Source organism: Tiliqua scincoides, chromosome 4, assembly GCF_035046505.1.
Source record: "Tiliqua scincoides isolate rTilSci1 chromosome 4, rTilSci1.hap2, whole genome shotgun sequence".
In the NCBI taxonomy this organism is placed as follows: Eukaryota; Metazoa; Chordata; class Lepidosauria; order Squamata; family Scincidae; genus Tiliqua; species Tiliqua scincoides.
The window spans coordinates 59,526,523-59,543,163 of record NC_089824.1 but is presented as its reverse complement, the minus strand read 5'-3'; the positions used below and the strand labels follow the sequence as shown (position 1 = coordinate 59,543,163).

The 16,641-nt window shown below is 45.8% G+C and overlaps 1 protein-coding gene across 1 annotated transcript in view; it reads right to left on the bottom strand.

Annotated features, from left to right (window-relative positions):
* The window catches only part of RAB12 (RAB12, member RAS oncogene family), a 31,587-nt gene extending 15,241 nt beyond the window's left edge, over nt 1–16,346 (bottom strand). The window contains exon 1 of the mRNA XM_066624038.1: nt 15,928–16,346. Coding sequence (XP_066480135.1) covers nt 15,928–16,168 — 241 coding nt within the window. The 5' untranslated portion in view covers nt 16,169–16,346. The remainder of the gene's footprint in view (nt 1–15,927) is intronic.
* Nucleotides 16,347–16,641: the final 295 nt, after the last annotated feature.

Genomic DNA, 16,641 nt, shown 5'->3' with positions numbered 1-16,641 from the left:
GTAAAGAAGAAAGTCCCTCCCACATGCAACCTCCAGAGAGACCTTATGCTTTGAATGTTGCATGACGGACTAGCTCTTTGGGTTTGGGTGTGCATTCGAGAGTGCCTGTTTTGACTCCAAAACAAGCTCTGTATTGCAGTGCCTCATTTGGAAGTGTGTACCTCTGCTAGTTGGAATGAGCAGCCCTCTCTGTCACAGTGATGCGACAGATGCTCCCAGTGGGCCAATCTGCTTTGCCCTCCCAGACTTAAATACTCTAGCAGTATGTCTGGAAAAGAGAAAAGGAAAATCTACACTTCCAAATGTGGATTACTAGCACTGCAGAGAAACAGCACAATGCTTGTGGCAGCTGACCCTACCAGCGCTTGCTTTTCTGGAGCGGTGTTTGTGGGAGTGAAACAGGATGTGGACAACCTCACTACTTGCTAAGCTGGATAAAATGATTTTTTTGGGGTCTCTTTGGGGAGAAGGGCAGGGTATAAATAAAGTTTATTATTAATTATTATTATTATTTTGTGTTTCACAAGTCAGTATCTATACGAGTAAGACTGAAGAAACAAGAGAGAGAAAAAGCTATGTATATAGGTATGCACTGCATAATGACGTTTCAGCCAACGATGGATTGCATACATGACAGCAATCCCATAACAGTGTTTCTCAAACTGTGGATTGTGAGCTGATTTCAGTTGGGTCCCCATTCATTTCAATATATTTTTAATATATTAGACTTGATGCTACTATGGTATGTGACTGCATTGGGGAAATGTGACACATTTGTACTGTATGAATATGCTTTTAACAATAATAGTAAATGGGACTTACTCCTGGGTAAGTGCGGATAGAATTGCAGCCTAGGATTGTTAAAAACTTTGCTGCTTGTTGATGTCACTTTTGGTCATGACATCACTTCTGGTGGCTCTGGATAGATTCTCATTCTAAAAAGTGGGTCCTGATGCTAAAAGTTTGAGAACCACTGCATAAGATAATAATGGAAGTTTGTAGCCTGGGGCAACAGACTATACCGGATTGACCCACTTGATGGCACTGTGCACTAAGAATGTTTGCATAATGATGAACCCACCTAAAACATGTTCCTCAAAACATATCTCCCCCCATCCCGTTGTTAAGCAACACATATCTGTATATGTAGCTGAGTCACCACCGGTCCACTTAGCCCACATTATCCACTCTGAAAGTGTGGAAGAACAACCATCTAATATACTTTTAACTGATGATGCCAGGACCAGAACCTGAGATTTTATGTATGGAAAACGTATGCTCTATCACTGCACTGCGGTGCCTCTCCTGCTTTGGTCTGACAGATTATTTCACCAATGTCTGCTATGGGAAAGAATCATGAATGCAGTTTAGAACATTTTGATAGAGATGTCAGATGATTTTCAAGCATTTGCTTATCTCAGTCCAACAAAAGTATGACACTTTGTGCTCATGGGATTCCAAGAATGTAAAAGTGTTCTCTACTTGCTCTTTAAATTTAACATCTTCTTAAAATAACCTTGAAGGATAAAATTATACTTTTATGGTTGGTTTCCTTTTTTAATATACCCCATTAGAAAAACAGTTTTACCGTGTGTTTAATCTGTCATAACCATGCACTGCCATGAGAATTATATTCACCGCAGATAATCACCTATAAGTTGATCTCACAGATAAGACGAGGGCAGGTTTTGAGGTAAGAATCAAAGAATTTTCTATGACCCTCGGATTAGGGGTCATAAACTTGGGGTGTGTGTGTCTGATTATAGTTTTGACTGATTTTACCCTAGGCCAGATCCTGAAAAATAACCTACCAGTAATTGTTACCTAAGAACTGACAGTCTCTAATTTATTAAAAATATAGTAAAAAATCATAAGATTCATTTTTATTCATAAACTTTTAAATTCTGGTCTTCACCATCATTTTGTAAACACTATCAAAGAGTAACTGCACTGTAAACAACATACTAATAGAACAGTGGTTCCCAACCTGGGGTTCATGTACACCCAGGGGCACTCAGCAGGACCTTTAGGGGTACTTGAAAGAGAATGGAATAATGGCAGTGCTCCAGAATGCCTTGCAGGGCCAGCAAGGCAGGAAGGGAGGTAGCTAGTTGACTGTGAAAGCCCCACCAATAGCTAATTTTTAGTGATCAGTTCATGTATGAACCAGTGATTGAAGACAGCACAGGAAAAAAACTAAAACGTAAAAAAGTGATCTATCACTCAGAATTTCTCAGGACACTCCTGATGCAAAACAGTGCAAAGGCAGTGTCTTCTGCTCTTAAGCCAGAAGCTCTACATATAACTTACAACTTAGAACACAACTGGGAGTGTGCAATTCAATTCACAGCAGAGATAAGCAACAGCAAATGGCTGTGACCAAGTGCAGCTGCACATAGCTGAAACCCTATTTACTCAGAAGCAGACCCATTGCTTTCCCTGGGTGTTATTCCTAAGTAATGGTGCTCTGAACTATAGTTTGTGAGACATTTGATGGGAGTGTTTCCACTTTCAGGGAAGGTGCATCCTGCAGCTGCAACAAGCCCACCACCAGCTGGTCTGAGGGCTGTTTCCTCCTCTTGGCTGTCAGGGGGTTTCCTGGTCAGTTTCCATGATTGCATGGCTTGTAAATAGGGGACAGTGGGGAAGGGAGAAGAGAAGGGGGAGAAAACAGTACAACAGAGTGAAGGCTCATGGAGGGAAGAGAGGGGCTGGGGCTGAAGGGCAGAGAAAAGCAGGCAGTGCAGGAGCGGGGGCGGGAGGGAGGCTGTGTGGGGAGCTCCCCTCCTCCCTCTTGCTCAGAAGAAGCAGATACAGAGCTGTAAACACCACATGAAGAAGCAGCCCTCCCGTTTCTCGTCCCATCTTCAAAGCTACAATCTTTTCCTGGGAGTAAGCCCCATTGACAATAATGGAACTTACTTCTGAGTAGGCATGCACAGGCTTGGGCTCAAAGGCTGCCATCCTATGCACACTTTCCTGGGAGTAAACCCCACTGACAACAGGCATGGGACACGCTCCAGGTTCCTGCTCCCCTTTCCTGTTCTTGTGAAGATGAGCAGGGGTGGAGGAGGAGGAAGTCAGAGCCAAGGAGACCAGGCTCGGGGAGCCTGAGTGGGTGGGACTGCAATGCCAAGGAGCAGCAGGGAGGCAGGCGAGTGGAGCAGCTCCATCAGTCTCCCCGCTCTAGGTGGGAAGGAGGGAGCAGCAGGCTCCCCATGCACAGTGGGGGAACAAGTGGTGCATCACCCTCCCCAGCAGCACCACAGCTGCTCCGCAGTGTGCCTGAAACAGCCCTGATCCTGAGTGGCCCTGCAGATAAGGTGAAGGGTAGATTCAGGAGCTATCTGTTGGGACAAATTTATTGCCCTATAGGCGAGTATCTACGGTAAGTTAAATATTAGAAAGTGCTTTCCATTCAAATCTTGGCAACCTTCAGTCTCGAAAGACTATGGTATCGCGCTCTGAAAGGTGGTTCTGGCACAGCGTCTAGTGTGGCTGAAAAGGCCAATCCGGGAGTGACAATCCCTTCCACACCGGGAGCAAGTGCAGTCTGTCCCTGGTCTGTCTCCCTGGCTATGGGCCTTCCTTCTTTGCCTCTTAGCCTCAGACTGTTGGCAAAGTGTCTCTTCAAACTGGGAAAGGCCATGCTGCACAGCCTGCCTCCAAGCGGGCCGCTCAGAGGCCAGGGTTTCCCACTTGTTGAGGTCCATCCCTAAGGCCTTCAGATCCCTCTTGCAGATGTCCTTGTATCGCAGCTGTGGTCTACCTGTAGGGCGCTTTCCTTGCACGAGTTCTCCATAGAGGAGATCCTTTGGGATCCGGCCATCATCCATTCTCACAACATGACCAAGCCAACGCAGGCGTCTCTGTTTCAGCAGTGAATACATGCTAGGGATTCCAGCACGTTCCAGGACTGTGTTGTTTGGAACTTTGTCCTGCCAGGTGATGCCGAGGATGCGTCGGAGGCAGCGCATGTGGAAAGCGCTCAGTTTCCTCTCCTGTTGTGGGCGAAGAGTCCATGACTCGCTGCAGTACAGAAGTGTACTCAGGACGCAAGCTCTGTAGACCTGGATCTTGGTATGTTCCGTCAGCTTCTTGTTGGACCAGACTCTCTTTGTGAGTCTGGAAAACGTGGTAGCTGCTTTACCGATGCGCCTGTTTAGCTCGGCATCGAGAGAATGAGTGTCGGAGATCGTTGAGCCAAGGTACACAAAGTCATGGACAACCTCCAGTTCATGCTCAGAGATTGTAATGCAGGGAGGTGAGTCCACATCCTGAACCATGACCTGTGTTTTCTTCAGGCTGATTGTCAGTCCAAAATCTTGGCAGGCCTTGCTAAAACGATCCATGAGCTGCTGGAGATCTTTGGCAGAGTGGGTAGTGACAGCTGCATCGTCGGCAAAGAGGAAGTCACGCAGACATTTCAGCTGGACTTTGGATTTTGCTCTCAGTCTGGAGAGGTTGAAGAGCTTTCCGTCTGATCTGGTCCGGAGATAGATGCCTTCTGTTGCAGTTCCAAAGGCCTGCTTCAGCAGGATAGCGAAGAAAATCCCAAACAAGGTTGGTGCAAGAACACAGCCCTGCTTCACTCCGCTTCGGATGTCAAAAGGGTCTGATGTGGAGCCATCGAAGACAACAGTGCCCTTCATGTCCTTGTGGAAGGATCTGATGATGCTGAGGAGCCTGGGTGGACATCCAATCTTGGGGAGAATCTTGAAGAGGCCGTCTCTGCTGACCAGGTCGAAAGCCTTTGTGAGATCTATGAAGGCTATAAAGAGTGGCTGTCGTTGTTCCCTGCATTTCTCCTGCAGTTGTCTAAGGGAGAATACCATATCAGTGGTGGACCTGTTGGCTCGGAATCCACACTGCGATTCTGGATAGACGCTCTCTGCAAGTACCTGGAGCCTCTTTAGTACAACTCGGGCAAACAGCTTTCCTACAACGCTAAGGAGAGAGATGCCGCGGTAGTTGTTGCAGTCACCCCTGTCACCTTTGTTCTTGTACAGCGTGATGATGTTTGCATCCCTCATGTCTTGAGGTACTCCACCTTCTCTCCAGCAGAGACAGAGGATTTCATGCAGCTCAGTGACGATGATCTCTTTGCAGCATTTTAGGACTTCAGCAGGGATGCTGTCTTTTCCAGGTGCCTTGCCAAAGGCAAGGGAGTCCAGGGCCACGTGAAGTTCTTCTAGGGTTGGTTCACTGTCAAGCTCTTCCAGCACAGGCAGGCACTCAATGTTGTTCAGTGCTTCTTCGGTGACTACATTTTCTCTGGAATATAGCTCAGAGTAGTGCTGCACCCAGCGTTCCATCTGCTGCGCCCGATCCTGGATGACCTCGCCTGTGGCAGACTTCAGAGGGGCAATTTTCTTCTGTGTTGGACCTAGGGCCTGCTTGATACCATCATACATCCCCTTGATGTTGCCCGTGTCAGCTGCTATCTGTATCTCGGAACAGAGCTGGAGCCAGTAGTCGTTAGCACATCTCCTGGCAGTCTGTTGGACTTTGCTGCGAGCAGTTCGGAGGACCTGCAGGTTGCGCTCACTGGGACAGACCTTGTATGCTGCTTGAGCCACCAAACGAAACCACCAAACGAAACCAGGGAACATGGCGTTGGCTTTGCGGTCAGAAATACCCTGCTGAAATCCATCATCCCACCTACTGTGGGAAGTGAAAGAATTTTGTCCCTGCAGCTCCAGTCATCAGCAGGACCTATCACTCTCATCAGTGCTTATGCACCGACTCTGTCGTCTCCAGCAGAAGCCAAAGACAAATTCTATGATGACCTGGCCACCACTGTCAAGAAAATCCCTGTAAAAGAGCCATTGTTCATCCTCGGCGATTTCAATGCTAGAGTTGGTGCTGATAACAGTTCATGGCCCACTTGCTTAGGTCAGTTTGGCACTGGGAGGATGAACGAAAATGGCCAACGCCTGCTAGAGTTTTGCTGTCATCACGGTCTCTGTGTCAGCAACACATTCTTCAACACAAAGCCCCAACATAGAGTCTCTTGGAGACATCCAAGATCAAAGCACTGGCACCAGCTCGACCTGATCCTCACCAGACGCTCCAGCCTTCCCAGCATCAAGATCACACGCAGTTATCATGGTGCTGCCTGCGACACTGACCACTCCCTGGTGTGCAGCAGAGTGAAACTGCAAACAAAGCGACTGTATCACACGAAAAAGGAAGGAAGACCTCGCATTGATACCAGCAAGACCCGGGATCAGAGAAAAGTGGAGGAATTTGCACAAGCGCTTGAGGAATCTCTTCCAGGCCCGGCCGACGCAAACGCATCCAACAGATGGGAACATTTCAAGAATACCGTTTACAACACCGCCTTGTCCATATTCGGCAAGAAGACCAACAAGGCGGCAGACTGGTTTGAAGCCCACTCTAAGGAGTTGACACCAGTCATTGAGGAAAAGAGGAGAGCTTTCCATTAAGCAGTTTAAAACCATATATATTCGGTGGTTGAATATCAAGTGTAAAATAACTCTTAACAGGATATATTTAGATTAAATATTCAAACAAATTTGACTAATAAAGTCTATCTTAAGAGAAACAGCTGGATTCTGATAAACCTGGCAGTAGATATAATTGGGTATAGTTCACACAACTGTTCCTTCTCTTATGAGGTGATTTTTTTACCATCATATTATGATCACCGGTCATGCCAGGGACTGTTTTACTAGCAATTGGTCAATCCACATTTGGAATCTATGAAAATGTAGTCTTCAGATTTAAACACTGATTGACCTAATAGCAAACATGCACTGAAAGTCAAAAGACTGGAAAGCATGTGACAATTCATCATCAAGTGAATGGAACTTATCTAATATGATTAGTGATGTGAATCCCCTTCAACCTTCAAAATGTGGGAACTACTGAAATATAATGCTTTTCTCAAAGAAGATACTCAGCACACTTTCTGAGAATAATGGCAGGAAACCAAATTCTATGAGGAAAGGTTAAAATAGATTGATGTTATACTGGGAAAAGAGAAGATTAAGAGGAGATATAGGATAGCCACTTTCAAATACCTGAAGGGCTAACACACAGGAGGAGGAGAGAAACTAATCTTTGTGGCCCCTGAGGGCAGGTCTGGAAACCAATGGGATGAATGTATAGGGATTTAGGCTAGGCATAAGGAAAGATTTCCTTACAATAAGAGCTGCCCAAACACTGGATAGTGAAATCTGCAGGTTCCATATTCATGTTTCCTTATTAATTTATTGTTCTAAATTCTCTAATGTTGCAATGAACTGTAAAATTACAAGCAATGTTCTACCAAGGCTGTTCACAACAAAGCAACAGATGAAAATACTCTACTATCATAGAGCTGAACACTTTCTGAACCAAAAGAGATGAAACCCTTCATGCAAACAACACCTCAGTGCAATGAGATAAACTTATCTACTTTCTGTAGGCAACAGAAGAAAATCTGTAACTTCCTTTCTATAATTTTCCATACAACTGAAACACTTCAAATAAACTTCACTTCAAATGAAACACAGTCTTTAAATCTTTTTTCACTATCAACATAGAGACAACACTCACTGATGTTCCAAGCTTAACTGCTTACTTGTTTTGCTACTTCTGATACTATTTCAGCTATTTACAGCTTGAGAGTTGAATTCCACTCCCATTACCAAATGAACACTCATTTACTATACTTAGCTCCACCCATTAGCTCATTTATAATTTTATTACAAGCTCTCTAACAGATGATTCTGCATAAAAAGCTATTCAGTTCTTCTCACAGTGTTAATATACATAACACACTTAAGCAAGGCATCTTTAAACATATCAAATTGTTAGTTGTCTACTTATTCAGAACTGTATATTTTCAGCATCATACAATCCATCACAGATTCTCAAGTTTCACCATCATGTGTAGCAACCTAACTTGTAAGCCTAAGTTCTGACGAGAAATATTTGCAAAAAGCTGATGTGGTGTCCTGGCTTGATTTTTGGTCTGACATAATAAAGCTGATTAAAAATCTCTCCCAGTTATGAAGAGCACTTAGCAATCTTAGGCAAGGCCATTGTCCCTCAGGCTAACCAACCTCACTCTGAACTACACAGAGCAGTGATTCCCAACCTTTAGGAGCCTGCAGACCACTGAGGCAAAAACTGAAATTGATGTGGACCACATGCAACCCCCTGCACGCAAAAAAATACGATTTGGTAGTCTGTGGAGAAGTGCTCAGCGAGTCACTGGAAGTGCCGGCTGAGGGTGGTCCATTCTCCGCCCTCTCCGGTGGTCCATGGGGAAGTTTTGCTTAGCGAGTGCTTCCCCACAGACTACCAGAGATGGCAGAGAATTGACTGCCCACAGGTGCAGCTGACACTTCAGTGCTGGCTGCTGGCAGTCTGCTTTCTTTGCTTGTTCATGGTGGGAGCACTCCCTTGGTGAGACACTGGAAGTGCCAGCTGTGGGTGACCTCTCTGGTGGTCTGTGGGGGAGCTCTCTCTCAGCAAGATGCTGGAAAGTGACCTTTTTTTTGGATACTTGTGGACCACCTGAGAAGGAGCACACAGACCACAGGTTGGGAACCACTGACATAGAGGAAGAATGCGACACAAATTTAACAAGTAAATCATAGGCCGTTACTACTGTGGCCCCAAGTCTGTAAAATGTTTCATCTGTGTCTTCTTTGCCTGCGTTTCATAAGAGCTGTAAGACCTTTGGTTTCAGATTTAATCAATTTTTTTTGTTTTAGTTAAGCTGACAGCTGTTATTAGTTGATTGTTTTGTTGATTTTATTCTGTTAATAGTAATTTTAGTTCCCATAAGCCATTTTGAATGTTTCAGAAAAGTCGTACAAAAATGTTTTACTGCAGCTCTTGCTTTACATTATGGGCCCTTCTTTTTCCTTATTGTAGAAACTAGTAGAGCTGATTTAACAATGTGACACAACTGCAAACTATATTACTAAGAGTCAAATCCAATGCATGTTTACTCAAAAGTAAGTTTCATCATAGTCAATAATTAAAGTATGGATAGGATTGCCTCCTTAAAATCATAAATGTTTTCAAAACATGTGGCATGGTTCTTGACAAGACAACATCACTAAGGGCGCAATCCTAACCCTTTATGTCAGTGCTTTCCAGCACTGGCATAGCAGTGCCAATGGGACGTGTGCTACATCTTGCAGTTGGGTGTCACTCACGGAGGCCTTCTCAAAGTAAGGGAATGTTTGTTCCCTTACCTCACAGCTGCACTGCCCTTATGTCAGTGCTGGAAAGCACTGACATAAGGGGTTAGGATTGCGCCCTAAATGGTTCTAAAAAGAAAAACACTATGAAATGTTAGACTTGAGAACTGTCACTGCATTTGACAGTATAGCTGTATTACATAAGAACATAAGAACAGCCCCACTGAATCAGGCCATAGGCCCATCTAGTCCAGCTTCCTGTATCTCACAGCGGCCCACCAAATGCCCCAGGGAACACACCAGATAACAAGAGACCTCATGCTGGTGCCCTCCCTTGCATCTGGCATTCTGACATAACCCATTTCTAAAATCAGGAGGTTGCGCATACACATCATGGCTTGTACCCTGTAATGGATTTTTCCTCCAGAAACTCGTCCAATCCCCTTTTAAAGGCGTCTAGGCTAGACGCCAGCACCACATCCTGTGGCAAGGAGTTCCTCAGACCGACCACACGCTGAGTAAAGAAATATTTTCTTTTGTCTGTCCTAACCTGCCCAACACTCAATTTTAGTGGATGTCCCCTGGTTCTGGTATTATGTGAGAGTGTAAAGAGCATCTCCCTATCCACTCTGTCCATTCCCTGCATAATTTTGTATGCCTCAATCATGTCCCCTCTCAGGCGTCTCTTTTCTAGGCTGAAGAGGCCCAAGCGCCGTAGCCTTTCCTCATAAGGAAGGTGCCCCAGCCCCGTAATCATCTTAGTTGCTCTCTTTTGCACCTTTTCCATTTCCACTATGTCTTTTTTGAGATGCGGCGACCAGAACTGGACACAATACTCCAGGTGTGGCCTTACCATCGATTTGTACAACAGCATTATAATACTAGCCGTTTTGTTCTCAATACCCTTCCTAATGATCCCAAGCATAGAACTGGCCTTCTTCACTGCCGCCGCACATTGGGTCGACACTTTCATCGACCTGTCCACCACCACCCCAAGATCTCTCTCCTGATCTGTCACAGACAGCTCAGAACCCATCAGCCTATATCTAAAGTTTTGATTTTTTGCCCCAATGTGCATGACTTTACACTTACTGACATTGAAGCGCATCTGCCATTTTGCTGCCCATTCTGCCAGTCTGGAGAGATCCTTCTGGAGCTCCTCACAATCACTTCTGGTCTTCACCATTCGGAAAAGTTTGGTGTCGTCTGCAAACTTAGCCACTTCACTGCTCAACCCTGTCTCCAGGTCATTTATGAAGAGGTTGAAAAGCACCGGTCCCAGGACAGATCCTTGGGGCACACCGCTTTTCACCTCTCTCCATTGTGAAAATTGCCCATTGACACCCACTCTCTGCTTCCTGGCCTCCAACCAGTTCTCAATCCACGAGAGGACCTGTCCTCTAATTCCCTGACTGTGGAGTTTTTTCAGTAGCCTTTGGTGAGGGACCGTGTCAAACGCCTTCTGAAAGTCCAGATATATAATGTCCACGGGTTCTCCCGCATCCACATGCCTGTTGACCTTTTCAAAGAATTCTATAAGGTTCGTGAGGCAAGACTTACCCTTACAGAAGCCATGCTGACTCTCCCTCAGCAAGGCCTGTTCATCTATGTGTTTTGAGATCCTATCTTTGATGAGGCATTCCACCATCTTACCCGGTATGGATGTTAGGCTGACTGGCCTATAGTTTCCCGGGTCCCCCTTCTTTCCCTTTTTAAAAATAGGCGCGACATTTGCTATCCTCCAATCTTCTGGCACCGTGGCCGTTTTGAGGGACAAGTTGCATACCTTAGTCAAGAGATCTGCAACTTCATTCTTCAATTCCTTAATAACTCTTGGGTGGATGCCATCAGGGCCCGGTGACTTATTGATCTTTAATTTATCAATGAGGTCTGAAACATCTTCTCTTTTAACCTCTATCTGACTTAACTCCTCAGTCAGGAGGGGCCGTTCGGGCAGCGGTATCTGCCTGAGGTCTTCTGCCGTGAAGACAGATGCAAAGAACTCATTTAATTTCTCTGCCATCTCTAAGTCTCCTTTTATCTCCCCTGTCCCTCCCTCACCATCCAGAGGGCCAACCGCTTCTCTGGCGGGTTTCCTGCTTCTAACATATTTGAAGAAGCTTTTATTATTCCCCTTAATGCTGCTGGCCATGCGTTCCTCATAGTCTCGCTTGGCCTCCCGTATCACCTTCTTACATTTCTTTTGTCACAGTTTATGTTCCTTTTTATTCTCCTCATTAGGGAAAGACTTCGATTTACATCCTCATTTTTTTATTCTTTTTATTCTCCTCATTAGGGAAAGACTCCTGTTTAGTGGAACCCTTCTTTCTTTGCGGTATACACCTCTGCTGGGCCTCTATTACTGTTGTTTTAAGCAGCCTCCATGCACTCTAGAGAGATTGGACTCTTTTTACCCTCCCTTTCAACCTCCTTCTAACCAGCCTCCTCATTTGGGGGAAGTCTGCCCATCGGAAGTCAAGGGTTTTTGTTAGAGATTTGCCTGGTATTCTTCCCCCAACGTGCATGTCAAAACGGATCGCAGCATGATCACTGTTCCCCAATGGCTCAGTAACGTTTACATCTCTAACCAGGTCCTGCATACCGCACAATAAATATTATTTATTTAAAGCACATATATGCTGCTTTTCCAACATATACAAAGCAGCTTATACCAAGAAGGGATATATATACTGTAAAAGCTCTACACAATACTATTGGTGTTTCTCACAGCAAAACACAAAGTGTAGCTGTCATATGCCTGTGTACAGGTATCTGGGAATAAGTTTCCAGGACAGGATTAATCAAGAATCTGAAAAACTGCATGTATATCCTATGGCCAGGAAAAGCAAAAAGATTATTCTGCTCCATCATAGATTTCTTTTTGTATCTTTTAAAATAATTGTTGATAGGGTAGAAAAGCAATCCCTAAATAAAACAGAAATTAAAACCAGAAGTTCCATGTCCTGTTCTGAGATGATCAAGCACTTCTGCAATTCTTGGTTCCAGTTTCTAAAATTAGCACACATATGACTAGTAAGTTACTAAGATAAGTAACAAAGTTATTTGAAATTACAAGGTGATTGGAATTAAAATATGCTTTCACATTTCCTGTAAATTACAGGAGCTAGTAAATGAATTTAAAATTCAGTTTATACCTATTGAAATTAACTTCATGCATCATGAAAGACAACCCATTTTTAGTGAATACTTATCTAATAGTGCAATCCTAGGCATGTTTACTCAGAAGTAAGTCTCACTGTTTTCAGTGAGTATACTCTCAGGTAAATGTACACAGGACTGCCATCTACATTGTGCATGAGAAGTTCTTCATAACCCAGGGCACTGCGCAATCCTGAAAATGTTCACATTTTCATGTTAACATGAGTTAACATTGATCTCAAGGAGATTTACATGCATTTCATTGCTATAAGACTACAGCAGAGTAGGCCAATTAACTCTGTGTGTATCCTTCATTTAGCTTAAGTGTCATGGCACAAGACACTTAATAGAGTGTACCAGACATCTTAAAAGCCAGGAAATTACTTTCAAGATACAGCTGCCATTCCTTTGCATTTGTCACATATTGTGTCTTATGTGACATTTCACAGTCCACAAATAATTCTTACCATTTTGGTAAATGCCATATTCCTTCTCAACAAATTCAAATCTTCATATGCCAATTCTAAATACTAACATTAAAAATACTTTCTCGTTAAAAGTGATATAATAAGCAAAATAAATGTTTACAAGGTGTTTCTTAAAGAGATTGCCAATGGCAGACAACTGCAGTAGCATGTTGCCATATGCTGGGTGTGTTCTCGGCACAACTATTATTCATGGTGATGGAAAGGCCCAACAGACCTGGTCAATGCACCGTATAAACTGCGTACATGCCCAGAAAATACACCAAAATCCCCAGCAAGGGACAGGGTTCCATGGCAGACAAGTTGCCACAGAAGGAATTCCCTGAAGTATAGAAGTTTACAAATTACTATTTTAGGGAGTGAATCTACCATAGTATTTCGAATGTCAGGTGCTTGTTTTATTAATATGTTGAGAATCTCAGCATTACAAGCTATATAGAAGTACTTCAAGAGTCACACATTTCTTAAATGTGAATTTGTACAGAAGATACAAGGTCAAGCATCTTTAAAGACTGTTGCCAGATCAATAGTAAGATACTCTCATTTGCACTGTCCGCTGTGAAGATATTCTGTAAGACTTCAAATCACCTTATTATTACTTTAAACTCACAGTTTGATTGCTGCAGACTTTTTTTTTTTACTGAACATGTAGAGAATCCAACACTGAACAATTTAATCTAGCCAAACTCCATCAAGCTAGAGGTTCTCACTGACTTAAAACATGACTGTGGATGCAAACTCCCACTAAGTATAAAGAAATCTGCAAGATAGTAGATAATCTGTGAAAAAGTAACTACATCAAATGCACTCTAGTAAGAAATTGCACTAGAGCAGCAAAATTATTTACATTATAACTTGCAAAGAAATCTGAGAAAATAGCTGAGGGAGACACTCTTTTATTACTACAAAACATTAATTTACCACCAAATGTAATAGGGGCAGGGGAGAGGGTAGCCTACCTTAGATTGTTACCCATTAGCACCATGCAACAATAGAGTTGCTGACATTTTCCATGAGGGGAAAGTTTTCCTAACTACTATTGTAAGTCATGGAGTTTGCCGTATTCTAAGTATCAATAAATCTCTCATTCCAGATGAGAAAACAGTAGAATTTTTGTCTCCCAGTGACTGTAAGGGAGGCAGAGGGAATTCAGAAAATCGATAAGAAATGATTACTTATCATAGATATCCTAAGAATTTCCCAGACTGCATCTTCCTCAACATTTATGATAACAGAGGAAAAACCAGAATTTCCCTCTCTACATCAATGTGGTTATTTAGCCACTGTACTATTGTTCCCATGATCTGCTGTCCCACTTTCTTCAGGAGATGAGCAGATGATCAAGGTCCATCCTCCAGGACCACACTCAAACATTGTCTGCAGGAACAACATCAAAGGACAGTCCTGTCAGGCACCTGCTATCTCTGGAGGACACAGTAGACCTGAACTGGGTCCCTCTGGTCTGTGCCTTGCACAGCAACACAACAGCAAAACGATGGTTAAGAGGTGACATGATAATTGTCAAGTGGAAAATGGAGATTTATTTTTGGTTGCTCTGGAGGGTACTGCCAGGACAAATGGGTTTAAATTACAACAAGGAAGATTTTGATTAAACATTAGGAAAAACTTCCTTATAGTACAAACTGTTTGGCAGTAGAACAATCTGCCTTGGAAAGTGGTTGACTCTCCATCATTGGAGATCTTTAAGCAGAAGCTGTTAGCTATCTTTCAGTGATATTGTAGTTGCGGATTGCCTGTATTGGCAGGCATTGGAGTTGATGATCTTGTAGGCTCCTTCCAGTTCTATGATTCTACAAACATCCCCCAACTCAGAAAGCAGGTAGTGTAGAGCAGCTGCAGTCTGCTCAACTGCAAAAGTAGACAAGTGAGTAGTGGCTGCAGGAAACTGCTGCTGCTGTGTGCAATCACTCACCTACCCTCTCCTTTTGGGATGATAGCAGAATTGGAGGACAGCATGTGTGGGGAATGCAAGGCAGCCACTGCTCACCCTTTTCAACACAGCAAGGTAAGGAGGACCATGATATTGCTCAGAGAGGTAATGAGGTTCTACCCTCTGCCTACTTTCTTGCCCCGTCTCTGGCCAGCACACTAAAAAGGGCTGCGCCCAATGCTCACCACCAGTCCAAAGGGCAGTCCAAAGGGCAAGTACAGATACAGTATCCAAGCAGGCAGTGGTGGTTACTTGTGCAAAAAAAACCCTTGCTGCCTCATCTTCTCAATCACTCATCTGTGCTCTCTCTCTCTGGACACCATAAGCGTGCAGATCGAGTCCAGTGTACTTAAACCTTCTCTGGTATTATCCAGAGAGAGAAAAAACAGGTTTCTTTGACTCATCAGCTCGAAGTGACTCCACTGGGTCCAACCCTCCCTGTCACACCAACCAAAACAAGAAGGTAAGATTAGCAGGCAGAGCTTTCTGGAAGGAGAGCTCTCCCACAGGTACAGGGCAGGCAAGGGCTCAGAGGTCCTTGCAACCAAACCGTCCACGCCATGTTACAAGGAGCAGTGGCAAATTCTTGCCCTTTCACCAGGCAGTGTCACAGGGCTCAAACCTCCACATCGTGACACAGAGAGTGCGCACGTACAATGCAGGGGTGAGTGGTGGGTGGGAAGGGGGGGGTGAGGCAGAGCCTCCCACTGGAGTCCTTTGAAAAGTGCTGCCACTGTGTGAGGCACCCAAGCACCCACAACCCACGCGCAGAGCTTGGGTGCCTCACACAGTGGCGGCACTTTTCAAAGGACTCCAGTGGGAGGCTCTGCCTCACCCCCCTCCCCACCCCACCCCACCCCACCCACCACACACCCCTGGTGCAATCTTATGTCTGCCAACTTACTTGCTTCCTGCCTCTCTTGGCAACACTGGCAAGGGGGGGGGTAAGGAGCAGTGTCACCAGGGACACCAAGCCCCCCATAAGCTTGACCCAGCCTCAGCGAGGACATCTCTGTCCAAGACAGAAGAGGAAGGTCTTCCTCCCCCCGCCAGTGAGGGGCCCGGGAGAGTCTCCCCTGCGGGGGGAAGGCTCAAAGCCCAGCCCCGTCACAGTAGCGCCTCCCCTCCCCACGAGCAGCGGCAGCGAGGGGTGGCGGGCCGGGCTTACCCACGGTGGACTTGCAGGCCTCGCAGAAGGTGTCGTCGGTGAAGCGCTCCATGAGGCTGGTCTTGCCGACGCCCCGCGAGCCGATGATGATCACCTGCAGCTTGAAGTCGGCCGGGCGCGGCGGCTGCTTCCTGCGGCGGGCCTGCGGCCCCGAGAGCGCAGGGGAGCCCCCGGCCGAGCCCAGGCCCCCGCCGAGCCCAAGCCCAGGCCCGCGCCGCTGCAGCCCGGAGCCCGGCTCCATCCACTCATGCGGCTCGCGCGCCCCACCGCCCGCCAACCTCCGTCAGGGCCCGGCCCAGGCCTGCCTCGCCTCGCCTCCCGCCGCCGCCTCCTCAGGCGTGCCCCGGCCCGAGCGAGAGAACCGGGGCGCCAGTCAGTCGCGGCGGCCGCCCGGCTGACGAGCGAGAAGCGGCCCGTCTGGGAGCCGGCGGGGGGAGCAGCGCCCTCTGCCCGCGGGAGGACTCAGGGAGCCGGTCACTGAGGAGACAAGGCGGCCTGGAGGGAGGGGGGCGCAGCCTGTCCCTGCTGGTGGCCCTCATAATAGGGGCACCACCACTGCCATCCCACAGCCCAATCCTACCCACACTTTCCTGGAGAACAGGAACAATGGAGGACAGATGGCCACTTTAACCACTATTTAGAAGAGGGAATTTTGGCAGGCACAGCTCAGCACAGAAGGGCTCAACACAACACGGCTCAACACAAAAGCTACAT